The sequence below is a fragment of the Cebus imitator genome, unplaced genomic scaffold (assembly GCF_001604975.1).
Source record: "Cebus imitator isolate Cc_AM_T3 unplaced genomic scaffold, Cebus_imitator-1.0 Scaffold241, whole genome shotgun sequence".
Taxonomy (NCBI): domain Eukaryota; kingdom Metazoa; phylum Chordata; class Mammalia; order Primates; family Cebidae; genus Cebus; species Cebus imitator.
Genome location: NW_016107556.1, coordinates 2,365,076 through 2,381,040, shown reverse-complemented (window position 1 = coordinate 2,381,040; position 15,965 = coordinate 2,365,076). Strand labels below are relative to the sequence as shown.

The 15,965-nt window shown below is 39.5% G+C and overlaps 2 protein-coding genes across 3 annotated transcripts in view; one reads left to right on the top strand and one right to left on the bottom strand.

The window, feature by feature from the left end:
- The window catches only part of FAT3 (FAT atypical cadherin 3), a 670,902-nt gene that overhangs the window by 111,548 nt on the left and 543,389 nt on the right, over window positions 1-15,965 (top strand). The gene's annotated exons all lie outside the window — the stretch shown is intronic.
- LOC108282471 (NADH dehydrogenase [ubiquinone] 1 beta subcomplex subunit 11, mitochondrial-like) lies at window positions 304-6,649 on the bottom strand. Its single transcript, XM_017498440.2, has 2 exons — window positions 6,502-6,649; window positions 304-814 (listed from the first exon to the last, which is right to left on the bottom strand). The coding sequence occupies exons 1-2, from the start codon at window positions 6,647-6,649 to the stop codon at window positions 309-311; spliced, it is 654 nt and encodes a 217-aa protein (XP_017353929.1). The 3' UTR covers window positions 304-308.

Below are 15,965 nucleotides of genomic sequence, written 5' to 3'. Positions count from 1 at the left end.
GTGAGGTTGAGGCAGAAGAATTGCTTGAAGCTAGGAGGTGGAGGTTGCAGTGAGCGGAGATCGTGCCACTGCACTCCAGCCTGGGCGTCAGAGCGAGACTCCATCTCAAAAAAAAAAAAAAAAAAAAAAAAAAAAAAAAAAAAAAAAGGAATTTAAAATGAAATTAAAATGGAATTAGTGGAGAAGGAAGAAGATATAGTAGGACAGTTATTCCAAAGCCAATCCCCAAATCAAACAGACACAACAAAGTCCAAAGTTTCCAAAACATCAGATTGTATGTGTTGAATCCTGTGGAATTCTTTCTTTTTTCAGACTTTCAGCCCTTGAATTAGGTCAGAATGGCAGGCAAGGGGTGGGGAAGGTGGTGCTTCTTGAGCGCCACTCAGCAACTGGTCAGTTCTCATCCTCTGGCAGCTGGATCTTGCTGGGGCGGAAGCAGTTGGATTCCAGGATGGGAAGGCTTTTGGCTCTTGATATTTCACAAGCCTCCCAGCTTCACAGCAGGCCCACTCTTGCATCCTGTAGTCGGGCAGATAGGCCACAAAGGTGCTGCCAAGGGCCAAGACCACGGAGACACCAAAGAAGAAGACAGCTCGTGTGTTCCAGATGTCCAAAACAGGGTCCTTGTCATAACCATGGGAGTCTGGGTTCTTCTCATAGAAGTTTTTGTTCTCAGGGTCTGAGTCCTCCTGCCAGTATATGGTCAGTTCCAGGGACTGCTTTCCCACCACAGTGGATGTGGGCGGCCAGGAGCCCTTGCGTCTCCACTGCCTCCAAAAGAGGGGTCTCTGACTTCTATGGATTCTATGTGGGTCTTATAATATAGATGATAAATATTTGATATAATCTTTACATGAACTGTAAAGGGCAAAATTATACAAATAATTTGTCTGCTTCATGTTTACTTAGTAGAGAGATCAATATTATGATGGCCTAGAACAGAAGTAAATTTTTTGGCCATTTTTTATACAACCAAATAACCACAAGGTATTTGATGAAGAAAATCAAATAATCTTAAACTATCAGATAATTTTCTTGATGGTCTGGAAGTGAAGTGTTGGATCCAAGTAAACTCCTGAGTAGGAGGAGGAGACTCCTAGGCTGTATGACTTTCATCTGAGATTCTGTGAGAGGATAATAAATAAGCATGTTCTTTGGACTTCCATAAAATATGATAGTATTATAACCACTTACTCTTGGTCCAGGGCTTGGGCCCTCATTTTATTGTTGCCATGTGCCAGCCTGTGTGACATATACTCAGCCCTCAGAACCATCGTTTTACCTCCCTGGTGAGGCTGCCGCTCTCATCATCCCCTGAAGTTCCTGCCTCTTAACATCCCTGGCTCTAGAAATACAAACCTGGAAGTTAGGTTACATAACATAGCAGCAATATGAAGATCTGGTAACTCGGTAAGAGCTTGTTCTGTCTTAGCTGTTGGCTGCTGTTTCCCAACTCAGTTCATATTTCTTGAATGCCTGGTATTTGATCTTGCAAAAATATGTGTGAGGCAGAGGGTAGTTGTTGCCCAAATTTCTGGTTCAGGACATTTAGTCTAAGTAATTTGTGGCCAGTTTTATCGTTTGTTCTTTCTCCTAAAAACTTAAAAGTAATGGAAGGATGGTATTGTTAGCCACATGAGGCTGAGAGCTAAAATTTTTCTTTTTGTTCTGGAAAATAATTCTTTTTAAAATTTATTTATTATTATTATTATTTGAGACAGACTCCCTCCTGTAGCCCAGGCTAGAGTGCAATGGTGGGATCTCGGCTCACTGCAACCTCTGCCTCCTGTGTTCAAGTGATCTTCTTGCCTCAGCCTTCCAGGTAGCTGGGATTACAGGAGCCTGCCACCATGCCTGTCTAATTTTTAGTAGAGATGGGGTTTCACCATGTTGGCCTGGCTGGTCTCGAACTCCTGACCGCTGGTGATCTACCCACTTTGGCCTCCAAAAGTGCTGAGATTACAGATGTGAGTCACTGTGCCCGTCAGAAAATAGTTCTTGAAAACGATAGTATAGTCTACTGGATTCTTCAAGTTAAAACTTTGAAGTACTTGTCGTACTTAATTTTCTGTTGCTAAATTCTTTGTTAGTATCATTTACTCATAACATTTGCTGCCAACACATAGACGTTGAAAAGCAAATTTCTGGGCTTATATTTGTAATGGCTGAATGACATTTGCTTATAATGGTCAAATCACTGAAGCTTTTTAGATTTTTTTTTTTAAACAAGGAAATAGGAAAGGCATGTTAAACACAACAATAGAAATCTATTCCAAAAGAAAATTCAGATCTAAACTCCTTGGGTGGAATAGTTTGGTAAAGGTTAAACAAACTTTCTCTCACTCTTATGGGACATTAAAATAAATTTCATCTAAATTCTTGTCAGTTTCCCTGTACAGCTGCCCTAAACATCTGCTGTGGATGCTCAAAATTGCTGCTTTTCCCCTTTCACAGTTTACATATGCTTGTATAAACTATTTATTTGTAATACATAATTAATGGCAAACTGTATACTTGATTTTTAACTACATATACCCAGGGGTAGACTAGAAGCAAATAGTCTACTTACCTACATGGAATGAGCCTCCTTAGTTTAAGGCTTGTCAAAGCAGTGTTCCTATTTCCTTTGCAGGAGCTGTTGATATTAAGAAGAGGTGTTTAAAATCTGTTTAGGTTATTGTAGCTTAGGGTAGAAGTAGGGAATTTTGCTTGGTTTCACAATGTGGGGCAGGATATGACAGCCACTGTCTCATAAACCATGCTGCAGAGTAAAATAATTCCCTCAAAGCCATAGAAAAGTGAGGCCACTTGAAGGTCTGGGAGGCTGTGGTCTTGGTAATCATGCAGAGAAAATTATGTGAGCCTCTGGAGAGGTGGCCCTATGTTGATCTGCGAAGATTAATCTTCTGGGGTCTTGATTTTGTTGGCAGAATATATGCTTCTGTAAAGAGTGAGATACAAGTCAGGTTGGCCAAAAACTAAGAACATTAATCCTTGGGAACAAACGGGGATTCTAGCTGTCGGGGTGACTGATAGCCTTGCTACATGCGAATACTTCCTGGAGAAATCAGGTCAAATGGTTCTACCATCAAGAGGTAATGGATCTTTAATTCTTTGCTATGAGTGGGAACCTCAGAATCCAGTCAGGTTTACATTGTAGCAATGGAAGCCATCCCAGCTCCAGTAGAATGGAACCCAATTTTCTATCCTCAGACATGCAGTGCTCACCTTGCCTAGAGCATGATCCCTGGAACCTCTCAATGGCAGTGGAAGAACTCTATGCAGTGCCTCATCTATGTAAAAATTTCTCTTGGGAATTGTTTTTTCCTATTTATATATCATTGGCTCTACCTTTCCCATTATAGTTGCATCAGTTCCACTAAGTGAGTTTTTCAACCCCAACAATATTGACATATTAGGCCTGTGTGCTCTGTGTTTGGGGGGCTATCCTAGGCAGGACATTTAGTAGCATCTCTGGCTTATACCCACTAGATGCCGGCACCATCCTTCTCATTGTGATAACAAAAAATGTCTGTAGAGATTGTCAAATGTCCCATGGGGGTCAAAATTGCCCCTTATTCTATGGGAAAACACTGATCTAGTCCTGTGTTTTCCTGGAGTTTCATAAGACATTTGTAGTTTATTCAACAACAAATATTTATTGAACACCTACTTTGTGCCCACTAGTATGTATGTTTTGTGTGGGTAACTGATGTCCAAAGAGAAAGTGTCTGCCTTCATTTTGTTTATACTCAAGTTGGGGTAACACTTATTAGTCAAATAGTCTTACTAAAATATATTTAGAATAATAATTATTGCAAATGAAATGTCGTGTGTGCTCTGACAACACACAACAGGGGTCATAGCTAATCTTGGAGATCACATAAATCTGTCCTGAGGAATATGGAAGCTGCAGTGACTCTGTGCATGTATTTATGATGGGAAATCAGGGAAGAGGAAGCCAGTTGGACTTGGGAAATGTGCAAAGCTCCCGAGTTGGCAAGTACTCTGCTAGGAACAATACAAAAGGCCAGTGTGGCTGGGAAGCAGAGGGTAGCTTGAGATAAGCCAAACAAGAAGCCAGGCTCAAATTTGACAAAACTTTTTCGGCCACTTTGGAAGTTTTGGTCGTTATGATTCTGAAAGCATAGAAAAGGCATTAAAGTGTTTTGACAGGGCTAGGATTTGTGCAGGTTTCAGAAATGCGGCTGGTTGGGTGTAGCAAGAGTGCTATGGAGAGGATGAGGGTGGAGATGCCAGGCTGGTGAGTGGCTTAAGGCTGTAGGGTTGCCATCCTCTTTTCACAGTCAACCAATCCCTGGTCCCTAGTTCTCTCCCTCACCTCCTTGGCTGTGAAGTGTGATCTGCTGTGTCTCCACAGCCCTAACTCGATTTGAACTCACTGAGTTCTTATACATTTATTTTCTGTTTGAACCATCTGCTTTGGATTGCCTTCTCACTCTGGCTTTCAGTTCCAAAAATGATACCAGGATCCCAAAGAGGGGATTGGAAGAACAAAACAAGCTGATTGTCCTTGGTAACCTCATTTCAAGGATACAATATGTCCTAGGAAGTCACTTCATTGACCATACTGTACTCACCCTGGGTTCTAATTCTTCCAAAGATCCATGTTGACCTGTTCTTAGGAAGACTCTGTGGGTAGTTCCATATGGTGATTGAAAGAGTAAACTTGGTCTCATTAGCACCGAGTACGAATCCAGGCAATGTGGGCTTATATGCACCAGTCAATAGTAAATAACCTGAATGAGGACTATAGGAGAGCTGAAGGAGCCAGATTTGCATTTTGCCTTGTTTGCTAAGATGCAGTTATCAGAATTTGGGATGTGCAGCAGGATTTGCAGAGATCCAGAAGACCAGTTTTCTCTTAGGGTGAGCTCCATCAACTTGCTTTGTATTGTTCTCTGTGACAGCACCTCTAGGGGGCAGCATTCTATTCAGGCCAACTGAGGGGCTGGGCGATCTCACAGCTGATCTATCTGTGGCTGCCTTGGGATACTAACCCTGTACTGGACCTAGTATGTGAGGCTGAGGTTGCTTATGCTGAAGTAACTAGCTGGACAGAGGTTCTTGGACAATTTCTTTAACCTGTGTCTACAGAAATGTGTCTAGAGAAATGTCTACAAATGTCCCGTCCCTGTAAGAAAATACGTTTTCTTAAGGGAGCATATAAGAAGAAGATCCCACTGACTCAAGATTCTGCAGCCTTGAACTGTTTTTTTTTGTTTTGTTTTGTTTTTGTTTTTTTTGTTTTTTTTGTTTTTTTTTTTTTTGAGATGGAGTCTCACACTGTTGCTTGGGCTGGAGTGCAATGGCTCCATCTCGGCCCACTGCAACCACCATCTCCCTGGTTCACACAATTCTCTTGCTTCAGCCTCCCGAGGAGCTGGGATTACAGCCGCACACCACCACACCTGGCTAATTTTTTTTTTTTTTTTTTTTTTTTGTATTTTTAGTGGAGACGGGGTTTCACTATGTTGGCCAGACTGGTCTTGAACTCCTGACCTCATGATCCACCTACCTTGGCCTCCCAAAGTGCTGTGATTACAGGTGTGAGCCACCACACCTGGCCATAGCCTTGGACTCTTTAGTGGAGAAGGAGGGTTGTTAAGAGCCGTTCATGTTGACCTGTTCTTAGGAAGAAAGATTCTGTGGGTAGTCCCATGTGGTGATGGAAGGGGTGACCTTGGACTCATTAGCACTGAGTACCAATTCAGACAATGTGGGCTTATATGCACCAGTCAATAGTAAATAACCTTATGGGGAATGTGGGAGAGCTGAAGGGACAAGATTTGCATTTTGCCTCGTTTGCTAAGACACAGTTGTCAGTGATGGTAATGTCAGGAGACAAGACTGACAGGATTTCTGGATTGTCAGCAAGCTTCTAGATTGTATTTCTTGACCCACATGCAAGCTCTTAAATCCTTGGAATGTTTATTCCTGCCTATTTCCAAATAATCTTCTTTACCTCTTCCCATGTTATAATTTCTACCTCTCTGCAGTGTATTCATCCTTTTATTAACATATGTTAAGCTATTTTGTTTCTTCTTCTGAGTTCATTCAGATTGCTGCCCGAGATACTATTTTAGAGTCGTAGCCATTTCATGATATATTGTTTCTTTATTTCTTGCACAATTATTTTCTCCTTCCTTCTCGCCCGCTCCTCATCTGCTTATACCCCAATCTTCATCAAGTCAGACATAGCTCATATTATCCCGTGTTAGAGAGTTGAGTGTGTATCACCCCTGTCATTCATTTGTTTAGCAGGTTTTCATTGTCTACCTACCGTGGATGAACTCGGTGTTGCTGCTTTTAATTCTGGGGGAACGTTTAGCCAAATAGACAAGCACTTACAAAACCACCTGCTTGAGCCTGTGTCTGCTTTGTCTAGGACAAGAACTGGTCCCATGTGTAAATGTGGTAAGATTTGGAACTGAATTATTATTCTCTCATAAGCCCTCCACAAACTTCAGGATGCCTTACCGTTTATCACATTTTCTTTTGGAGCTTCCAGTCTTTGGAAAACGATCACGTGATACCCCTTCACCTCACTGATGTACGGCAGCTCTGCATATACCCAGGCCTCCTCTCCCCAGCACGCCCTGGCTCTCCCCTTGCCCTGCATTACCATCTCTTTCTCAGCAGGAAAGGGGTGCAACAAGGGAAGATCCCCCATCTTTTGGTTTCCTGTCTTCTGATTTTACATTGTAGATTCTGTTTTCCTGTAAGAAGACTCACTTTTAAAGGGGAATGGCAATTGGGATGGCTAAAAAGATGTGAACTTTTGGAAACATAGCAGATGGCAGGGACTTGGCAGAGCAGTAAAAATCCATTGTGTCAGACTGTAGCAATCAGAGGCTCTCCTGGCACTTTTTTTCCTGAATTGCATTCCCCCCAACTATTGGAATTAACAGTATTTATTTCTTCCATTTGAAATGATTTAGGCCCTCTTCTCTTCCAGGCTGTTTTTTCCAGAGTGAAGGCTATTACTAGAATAGGTTTTCTTTCTTTTCTTGTTTTTTTTTTTTTTTTTTTTTTTTAAGAATTGGGCTCTGAGTTTGATCTGTGACTGTTTTGCTGCTGAGTTTCGGTGTTTCTGGGTTGTTCCGTGAGTAAATCACGCATTTTTCTGGAACATTTTCTCAGACAGCTAAGCATAGGAGCAAATTATATCCTCTCCATACATTTTTTTTCCTTCTATACCATGATGAATTTCTTTCTCTAGAGAGAGAAGTGATTTTTAAAAGGCCTGGACAACATGCTAATCTTTCCTTCTGGTAGCCCCTGGTTGAATTACTTCTGAATTTGAAGCATTTACCGATGAAATGATACTTGACATTAACCAGTGTTGTCTGGAAATATTTCTAGCACCTGGGGAGAAAATAAAGGAGGGTATTCATAACACTGCCGCTGTGTGGCTGAATCTTTCGTTTTTCTCAGAACCAACTTGAATTACTCTTGCTTCATGCTGACTGACTTCTTTCCTCAGAGATCACTCTTAGACAACAGAAAGATTTGCACCACTGGAAAACATTAGAATTTAGAGTATTATTACAATGGAAAAGGGTTTTGGTAATGGTTTCCTTGGCTATTTGGGAGAACCAGCTGAGGGCTTTGGTTTGGGATTTTTTTTTCCTTGTGCAGAATGACAAAGGCGATATTATATCCCTATACATAAAATGTTCTTCTTGTTATAAGGCCATACTTAGATTTAAAGCTCAGAGCAGACAAGCAGAGTTTTCCACAGAGAGGTGAAATAGGACCTTGGCTTTCGGTTTTGTGTCTCAGGATATGTTTGACTTGGCCAACTGCTTTTGGCCTTTGACTAAGTAAAACTAGATAAGAAAAAATATGAAAATATATGGATGATTATTGAACCTTAAGAAGATTCTTCTCTTCATGTTGGACCTTGTAGTTCACAGAACTTTGCAAATTTTTTATTTGCTTTTTTTTCTAATGTGGAAAAAAAATTAGCGCAACACATTATGGAGTGGTTGTCTCATTCTTCAGTTGAAATGTGTGGATGTGCTTATATGACAAGTACTGGGACAGTTTCTTCAGGGATAGCTCTCAGGTTAGTTAAGATGAGGATTCATACTTTATGATATGGTGAAGGAGGAAGGGGAATAACGAGCTAGTCTTCCAAATATGGGGATTATACCCCATTTCTGAAGTTTTTCAGGCAGCCAGAGCCACAGGGTCTAGCTTAGACTCAATGTTTCCCTGATTTTATTTCATAGAACACTCTTTCTATAAGAATTTGCAGTATAGGTGTAGGGTATAGGGGGAGAGAAAGGAATTTATGATCAAATAGATTTTTGAAATTATACATATTATGTGCTTTGGGGATCCCAATTTACATAGCATGCTTGTGCACATAACAAGTGTTTACGGAATTCTGACTGTGTACCATCGAACTTTATTTCTAATAGTAAAAATAGACAATAAGTGCAGCAGTCCCCACTTATCCACAGTTTTACTTTCCAGTGTCTCATCCACTGCCAACCACGGCCCCAATATATCAAATGGAAAATTCCAAAAGAAACCATTCGTAAGTTTTAAATTTCGTGCCATTCTGAGTTACCCAGTGAAATCTCACCTCTTCCCTCACTGTTCCTCTGACATCCTCCCTGGGGGGGGAATCCTCCCTCTGTCCAGCGTGCTCATGCTGTGCATGCTTTCTTCCCCTTAGTCACTTAGTAGCCATTTTGTTATCAGATCACTGATCCGGGTATTGCAGTGTTTGTGTTGAAGTTACCCTTACTGTACTTAAAAATGGCCTCAAAGCTCAAGAGTAGTGATGCTAGCAATTTTGATATGCTGGAAAGAAACTACACTGCTTCCTTTATGTGAAAAGGTGAAAGTTCTTGACTTAATAAGGAAAGAAAAAAAATGCCGAGATTGCTAAGGCCTAGAGTAAGAACGAGTCTTCCTGAAGTTGTGAAGAAGGAAAAAGAAATCTGTATTAGTTTTGCTGTCACACCTGAAACTGCAAAAGTTACAGCCACAGTGTGTGATAAGTGTTTAGTTGAGATGGAAAAGGCGTTTAGTTTGTGGACGGAAAACAGAAAAGGAAACATATTTTGATTGATGGCAATCGGGTTTGGTTTTAGGCATTCAGTGGGTGCCTGGAAACGCATATCCCTCAGATAAGGCTGGGGAATCCTATATCTACTGTGGTTTCCTATGGAGATTTAAAAAATGTAGAGTAAATTTTTAGAGATGATTCAGGATGGGAGATGAGGGAGGTTTATTTTGGAGCATATTAAAGGTTCCAGGAAGTTCTACTTTAAGAAATCTCTTTATCTTTGTTCAGCTAGTGTTTCCTAAAGTGTATTTTAATTGCCTGCCTACACATACCTTACAGAATTAGTGTGTCATGGAACACAGTTTGGGAAATGGTGGGCTAGCTATTTCCATGGGGTCTCTTAGTTTTAGGATTGTAATTTCTGATTGGACTGACGTTCATTTTCGTCTTCTCCCTGTGGAGTTAATGGTGTATGCTGACTAGCCCAGCCCAGCTTCCCTCACCAAAAATTGATTCAATTTTTACCATTTCAAGGCTGTTTATTAAATACTATAAGAAATGAGGCCCTGAACTTTTCTTAAGAAGATTATGATCTAGTATATACTTTAAAGATGCACATAAGTAACTAATCCAAGGAAGGCAGTACTATCAGAAAGGTGAGTAGAAATAAAATACAGACAATGTTTAGAGTAGTGGTTTCTCAAAGTCTTGTTTCTTCTGAGTAATGCGTAGGTACAGATGGTTAGAGACCTGCATTCCTAAAGGAGGCAAGAGCTTTCAGAGTCAAATTCACGGCGGAGATCTCAGGTCTAGTTTTAGCTTTTTTATAGACAAGCTGTGTGACCTTGTTCAAATCACGTAACTTCTCTCAACCTGTTTTCTCAATGGTAAAACTAGGGTGTTGGGCTAGACAACTTTATGATCCCTTTGGCTATAATTCTCAGTGACTTTCCATGGCTTTGGCTCAGTATTTCATTATATAATGTGAATAATGACATGACCCAAATTATTGTGATCTGAATACTTAGTATATTATCTTATACATTCTCTAGCTATAATGGTTTGTAAAAAAAAAAAAAAAAAAAAAAAAAACTGCATCAACCCCTTTTTCTTCTTTTCAGGCAGCCATTAGCACAAGCCAGAGAGTAAAACTTTATTCCCAAGTATATTATACAAGCAGTCTATAACTGATTTCAGGAGCAAGGACCCAGCGCATAAAGTGGTCCCATGAGAATGGTAATTTAAGTGGTATCAGAATAGGCTGCTCTAGGAGATAGGGCTAAGCAGTATCTGGCTGTTCTGGGACTCATCACTGCAAGGAGAAATCTTTCTTGAACTCCCCAGGAATTAAATGCTAGGTCTAAGGAGCCAATGCGGCTGTAGTTTTCGGAGTTTGAAAGTGTACACACGGGAGTTGGAATGAATTAAAGAGTTCTGACAATAGCTTTTGGCCATGTCACCATGCACAGGACCTCTCTGTGGCATTGACTCTGACCCCAGCACAAGTCTGTCATCTGTGAAAGGGTAGCTTTCGTATTAGGGGTGGTTCCTCTCTGGACCCTTTATCCTTATTTCAGTTTTACTTGTTTTTTGTTTTGTGTCCCTGCTTCTGAAAACCTTAATAATTATGTCAGTTGATATTCATGGAATATTAACTATATGCCAGACACTATGTTAGCCTTTTACCTGGTAGTGGCAACTCTTATAATCCCCATTTTAAAGATAGAGAAACTGAAATTTAATGAATCTTTCAATGTTAGCCCCAAAGTCACCCAGCCAGTAGTTGGCAAATCCTGTACTCAACTCATGTTTCTCTGACCTTTGTGGCTAACACAGTGTTCTTCTATTAGAAAAGAAAGGATATTCTTTTCTTTACCTTTGATGTGTGTTTTTGCTACTGAAAAATAAAACGTAGAGTAGGTTGTAAATTTTATCCGTCTTGTGACTCTGAGATTTTGTCTTCTCTAAAATCTGCCTTATTTAATGCTAATAATAGATGAAAATTTTATACTATGTGCCATGAACTGTTATAAATATTTTCCATTTATTAACTCAAATCCTATTTGGTAGGCATTATTGTTCCTCTTTTATAGAAGAATAAACTGAGGCACAGAGAGAGTAAATAGCTTGCCTGGGGTTGTAAAGCCTGTAAATGGCATAGATGGGATTCAAATGTAGGTGATCAGGTGCCAAAGTGCACATTCTGTAACCATTGCACGCTCTGCCTTTGTGTTGGCATGGGCTCTGGCATAGCATGCACCTGAGCAGAGACTGATCCTCCATTTGCAGTTTGAACACGGGTCACCTTCCATAAGGACTCCTGTCAAGGGGACTCTATATTGACTTTGTTCTTTGCATTACAGCTGAACGTAGCAAATTTCTTGAATATCCTCTTGATTTGGCTAACAGAATCCTCTCAAAATAGAAAAGATAGGAAGAGGGAGAGTGAAAATGAAATATATTATTAAAATGTCTTTTTTAGTGTTCAGAAGTCTGAGCAATTTAAGCAGATCAGATTAATGATGGCAGAAAACAGCTTTATCAGGTTACCAAAGCAAGCATAGGTACCCAGCAGAGTCAAGGCTGCCCCAGAGGGGTAGTCTCCGTGATTGCTGTTCCCTGCCCTCAAGGTCTCTGGCATTTATTCATCCGTGGAAGGAAAAATCTGCGTGCCCTTCTGAGTCCCACAGCAAGATCCATCCTAACAGAGCAGAAGGGCAGGACCGGGAGGCACACCAGGAATGCCTCTGAAAAATAAATGTCTCAAAGATTGATGGCTTGATGATCTCTTTGGAGATTTTATCAAAAAATTATTGATTATGTTAGTAAGTCATAGAAAATAGCCTCCGAGGTTGGGAACTAAGTGCTTTCTTTAAAATAATCTGGAAGCTGTAGAATAAATCAATGTGCAGAGCATCTAAAACACTGTAACTATCATATTGGCTTCACAAATAGCTTGGCTTCAGTGTGGAAAAAGCAATGTTATTTTTTTAAAAATCTGAACAGTTGTCTTGGCATGCTAAAAAGAAAAGAAGACAAAATTCGATTCTAGTATTTGCTTCGCAAAATTCTACAACATTCCTAGCTTGTAGCACTCACTTATTTCCTAATCAGTGGGAATACTGTAAGGCTTTTAAAATAATTTGTGCCAGATAGGACCTTTTTTCTCCTTTGCCACAACAAAGATACAAAAGCTTTAAAAGATATTTTTTCAACAACTGAATTTGACAAACTTACTCCTGCACAATTTTTTTGGTATTAGGTCTAAATTTCAGTACATGATAATACCACTCCATTTATGCTTGAAGTATTTTCTATTTGCATTTAAGACCACTGATTCTGGTTTATAAGAAAACAATTCCAGCAGTGCATCTTGCTGAAAGAAAAACTCGCTGTGCAAAATCACTAATTTTTGAATACTTAAATTGAATGATGTTTTTTCATATTATGACAGCGTTCTGCCTTGAAAGATTCACAGCAAGATTTGTAAAAGTAACTATCCCCTTAGGGCACTTAGATATTTCCTTATAAACAGTTAACTACTTAGAGGAGAAAATAACACCAGAGAGAGTCATAAGGTGTCAGAAAAGGAAGATGACTCCAAAATAATGATAAACCACAGCTCTAAAATTGTAATGTAACTCAATGAAAACTAATTCAATTGAAGCGTGTTTCAGTTTGGTATTAGCTCTGAACCTGGGGAACTTGAGACGTGGTATTAGGGGGATCTCTTCATTTTATGGACCTCAGTTTCTTCATCTGTAAACTCAGGAGATTGGAACAGATGATATTTAAGGCTCCGTTGAACCTGTATAATTTCTTGATTTGGTTTCCTGAAGTAAGATGTGCTTTTTGTTGGGGAATAGGAAACTGAGCATATTAAAAGCATCTGGGCCTCTGGTTACATCTGTACTTAGTGTTCTGTTCAACAAACCAGCATTATTGGTTTCCTGTGTGGTGGGTACTGTACTGGATGCTGGGAATAGAGTGATATACTTCTCATCAGGTTTCCTTAAGTGGAGTTCAGAGTGTGAATGGGGGATAGACTCAGAAAAGTTCAGTTGCACTGAATGTTTCATGGGGCAAGTTTTCCTCTCTGATCACCATGGAGTCCAGACTCCTTAGGCAAAGGATCAGCAAAATTACTATTACAGAGAGCCTTCTTAGCCCATAATAGTGAGTGGGAAATGAGGCAAAAGCTCTATTTGTATCTCCCTGGAGCATTCTGGGAGTGATCCCAGCGTTTCACCTTGAGGGACTGTAACCTTGCCTTTGCATCCCCTTACAAGAGACTTGCTTACTTTACCATGTTCACATTTCCACAGTGAGCCTAAAAATTTCTCCACTGCTTTGGAGCCTTTTGAGATGATGAAATAGAAGAGACTCCTGAGGCATACAAAGTACTATTAAAGCATCTTCTAGTGTACTTTTGTGATCACTAAAAAGAGTTTCTGTTGCTCCCATATTTCAGCTGACTGTGCTCCACAAAGCAGACACCCCAATCATAATGTGGGATTCGCCACTCTGTGAAGTGGCGAATTTGAACCTACTGCATCCAGAAAACCTAAAATGTATCATTTTCCTAATAAAGTTTCCTTTGAAATGACCAGCAGTCCAATGGTGTCTTTCTAGGAACTTACTGAACAGGGTCACCAGCAGCCGTCTGACTTGGTCCCTGCCCTAGTTACCTGAGGTCTTGTCCACATGCTGCCTGCACCATTTACTTAGCACATGCAATGTCTGCAAAGAACAGATAGTCAGAGGAACTGCATGTGAAATTAGCATCCTTTATAGAAATATACTCCCTTTTCCTGCTTTTTATTTTTGCTGTCTGTTAATACCTATAAAGTCCCCATATTGAACTTGAGTTTTTCTATCTGCAACTCCTTGTTTTCTACTGGATACTTCAGCAGATGATAGCAGCAAGGTATCTTTCATGCCCAGGCAGAACCACCATTCGCATGCCTAAGGTTTCACTTTAGGAGAGTCTCTTGTAAGATGAAGCTGGAAAAACAAATAGGAAAACCTTGTGGAGTGTGGAGAGAGCCTCAGGTCTAATCTAGAATCTGCTACTAGGAAAATGAGGTTTTAAATTCTTACTTACAAAAAGGTTATAATATATGCCTTGATAACCTTGGATATGAAAGGGTTTTATAAACCATAAATATAATTTTGTAATATTTTAAGATGTTAAACTCCTGTAGGGGATTTTTTTTTTCTTTAGCTTGCATCCAATAATCAGAACTACTTTAAAACCGAGAAGAAGTAGCCAAAATGATATGCTGGGGGTGGGGATGGGTTGTGCTTATTAAAATCAATTATATATGTTGACTACTTCATTAGAATTAAATTTGGTAATATGTACTTCTAGGAGCCTTGATCATTTCATTCTTGCTTGCAGGTAATTTTGAGAGAGTGAGAGTGTGATGGGGAAACACGTAGATTTTAGAGAAAGATTAAGGTCTGAGATCCCGCTTTGCTACTTGCCGGCTGGGGGACATTGCTTGGGCCATCCTCTCAACTAAGTGGAATAACTTCTCTGACCCACAGTTTTCTAGTATGTCTTTGGATAAAATAGTACCTGTTACTTAGGATTGTCACGAAGATTAAACATAACAAAGTGGAAAAATGACTGATACAGCGTGTACGTCATTGCATGCCTGCAAAGAAATTCATTTCCTGTCTCCTCTCATCTTCACGTTCCCTGTAGAGGAAGAAAGGGAGAATGTCAAGGGCTTGCAGAGTATAAGACTTGATGGAAGAACTCATATTTGGCGGTTCTAAAAATCTGATCCTTTGGGTTTAAATAGACTTCACTTTTTGTTGTTGAATACCTCCTTTCTCCCTTCTCCTTGGTTGATTTTACTGGCTGAAGTAGGGAAAGGTTTTTATCTTTTAACCCACATAGCCATGAAACTGTGGAAACTGTCTAAATTTAATAGTCATTAAGGAAAATAATGGGAAGTATCTCTTGTAATTTCTGAAGTTTTTCTGGTAAGAAATCGCTCTGACCTCCCTTGTTGTGAATAGTTCTGGATATCACTGCGGTCGTGTAACCTCTCAGGGATTATTGTCCCTGCTTTGTTACTTGACACTTTGTTCATTTTATGGCATGGCATTGTGCATAAACCTTAATCAGTTTTAAAGTAAGCACAATAAAAGATGGTAATACCTTAAAGCATTTTTTTAAAAGATCATAATTATAAAAGTAATTATATAACTCTTGATGAACAATGTTCATTGAAGAAAAATTAGAAAATGCAAATATGCCACCAAGTCCCACAACACAGTTAATCCTTTTTAAATAAAACGATTCAGTTGCACATAGAGATGTTTATGTAACTCATGCTTACACTGTTTGATGACCATTTTTTCTTAGGATTACATCTTACTACATCTGAAAATGTACATCTTTTATATCTCTATTTTTAATGACTGCATAATGTTTTATGAATACACCATGAATTATTCTGTCCTCTATTGAGAGGCATTTAGCATCTCTATTTTTTTTTTTTTTACTTTAAACTGTGCTATAACAGATATTTGTCTAAATATTTGTATAGGATAATTACTGCAAGGTCAGTTATAAGTCAAAGGTAAATGCACTTAAGGTCTCCAATACATACTTCCACACTGACCTTCAGAATGTAAGAAATCTTGTGCCAGTGAACAACCTGTCAGCAGTATAAAAGTGTTATTTAAAATGAAGTGTCGCTTGAAAATACTCTTCTGAGATAGGGCTAAATTCTAGTAATCTTGGGTTCCTTATTACCTAGTAGTGGTGAGGTTTCTAATTTTTTCTTATATTGCTACTTTAGTAAAAAGATTTTATGATAACGCTTTTTTAAAGCACGGTTTCCTAATAGTTATTTTCCATTCCTCCCACTTCTTCTAGGATAATTTATCTTTTCTCTTTCTC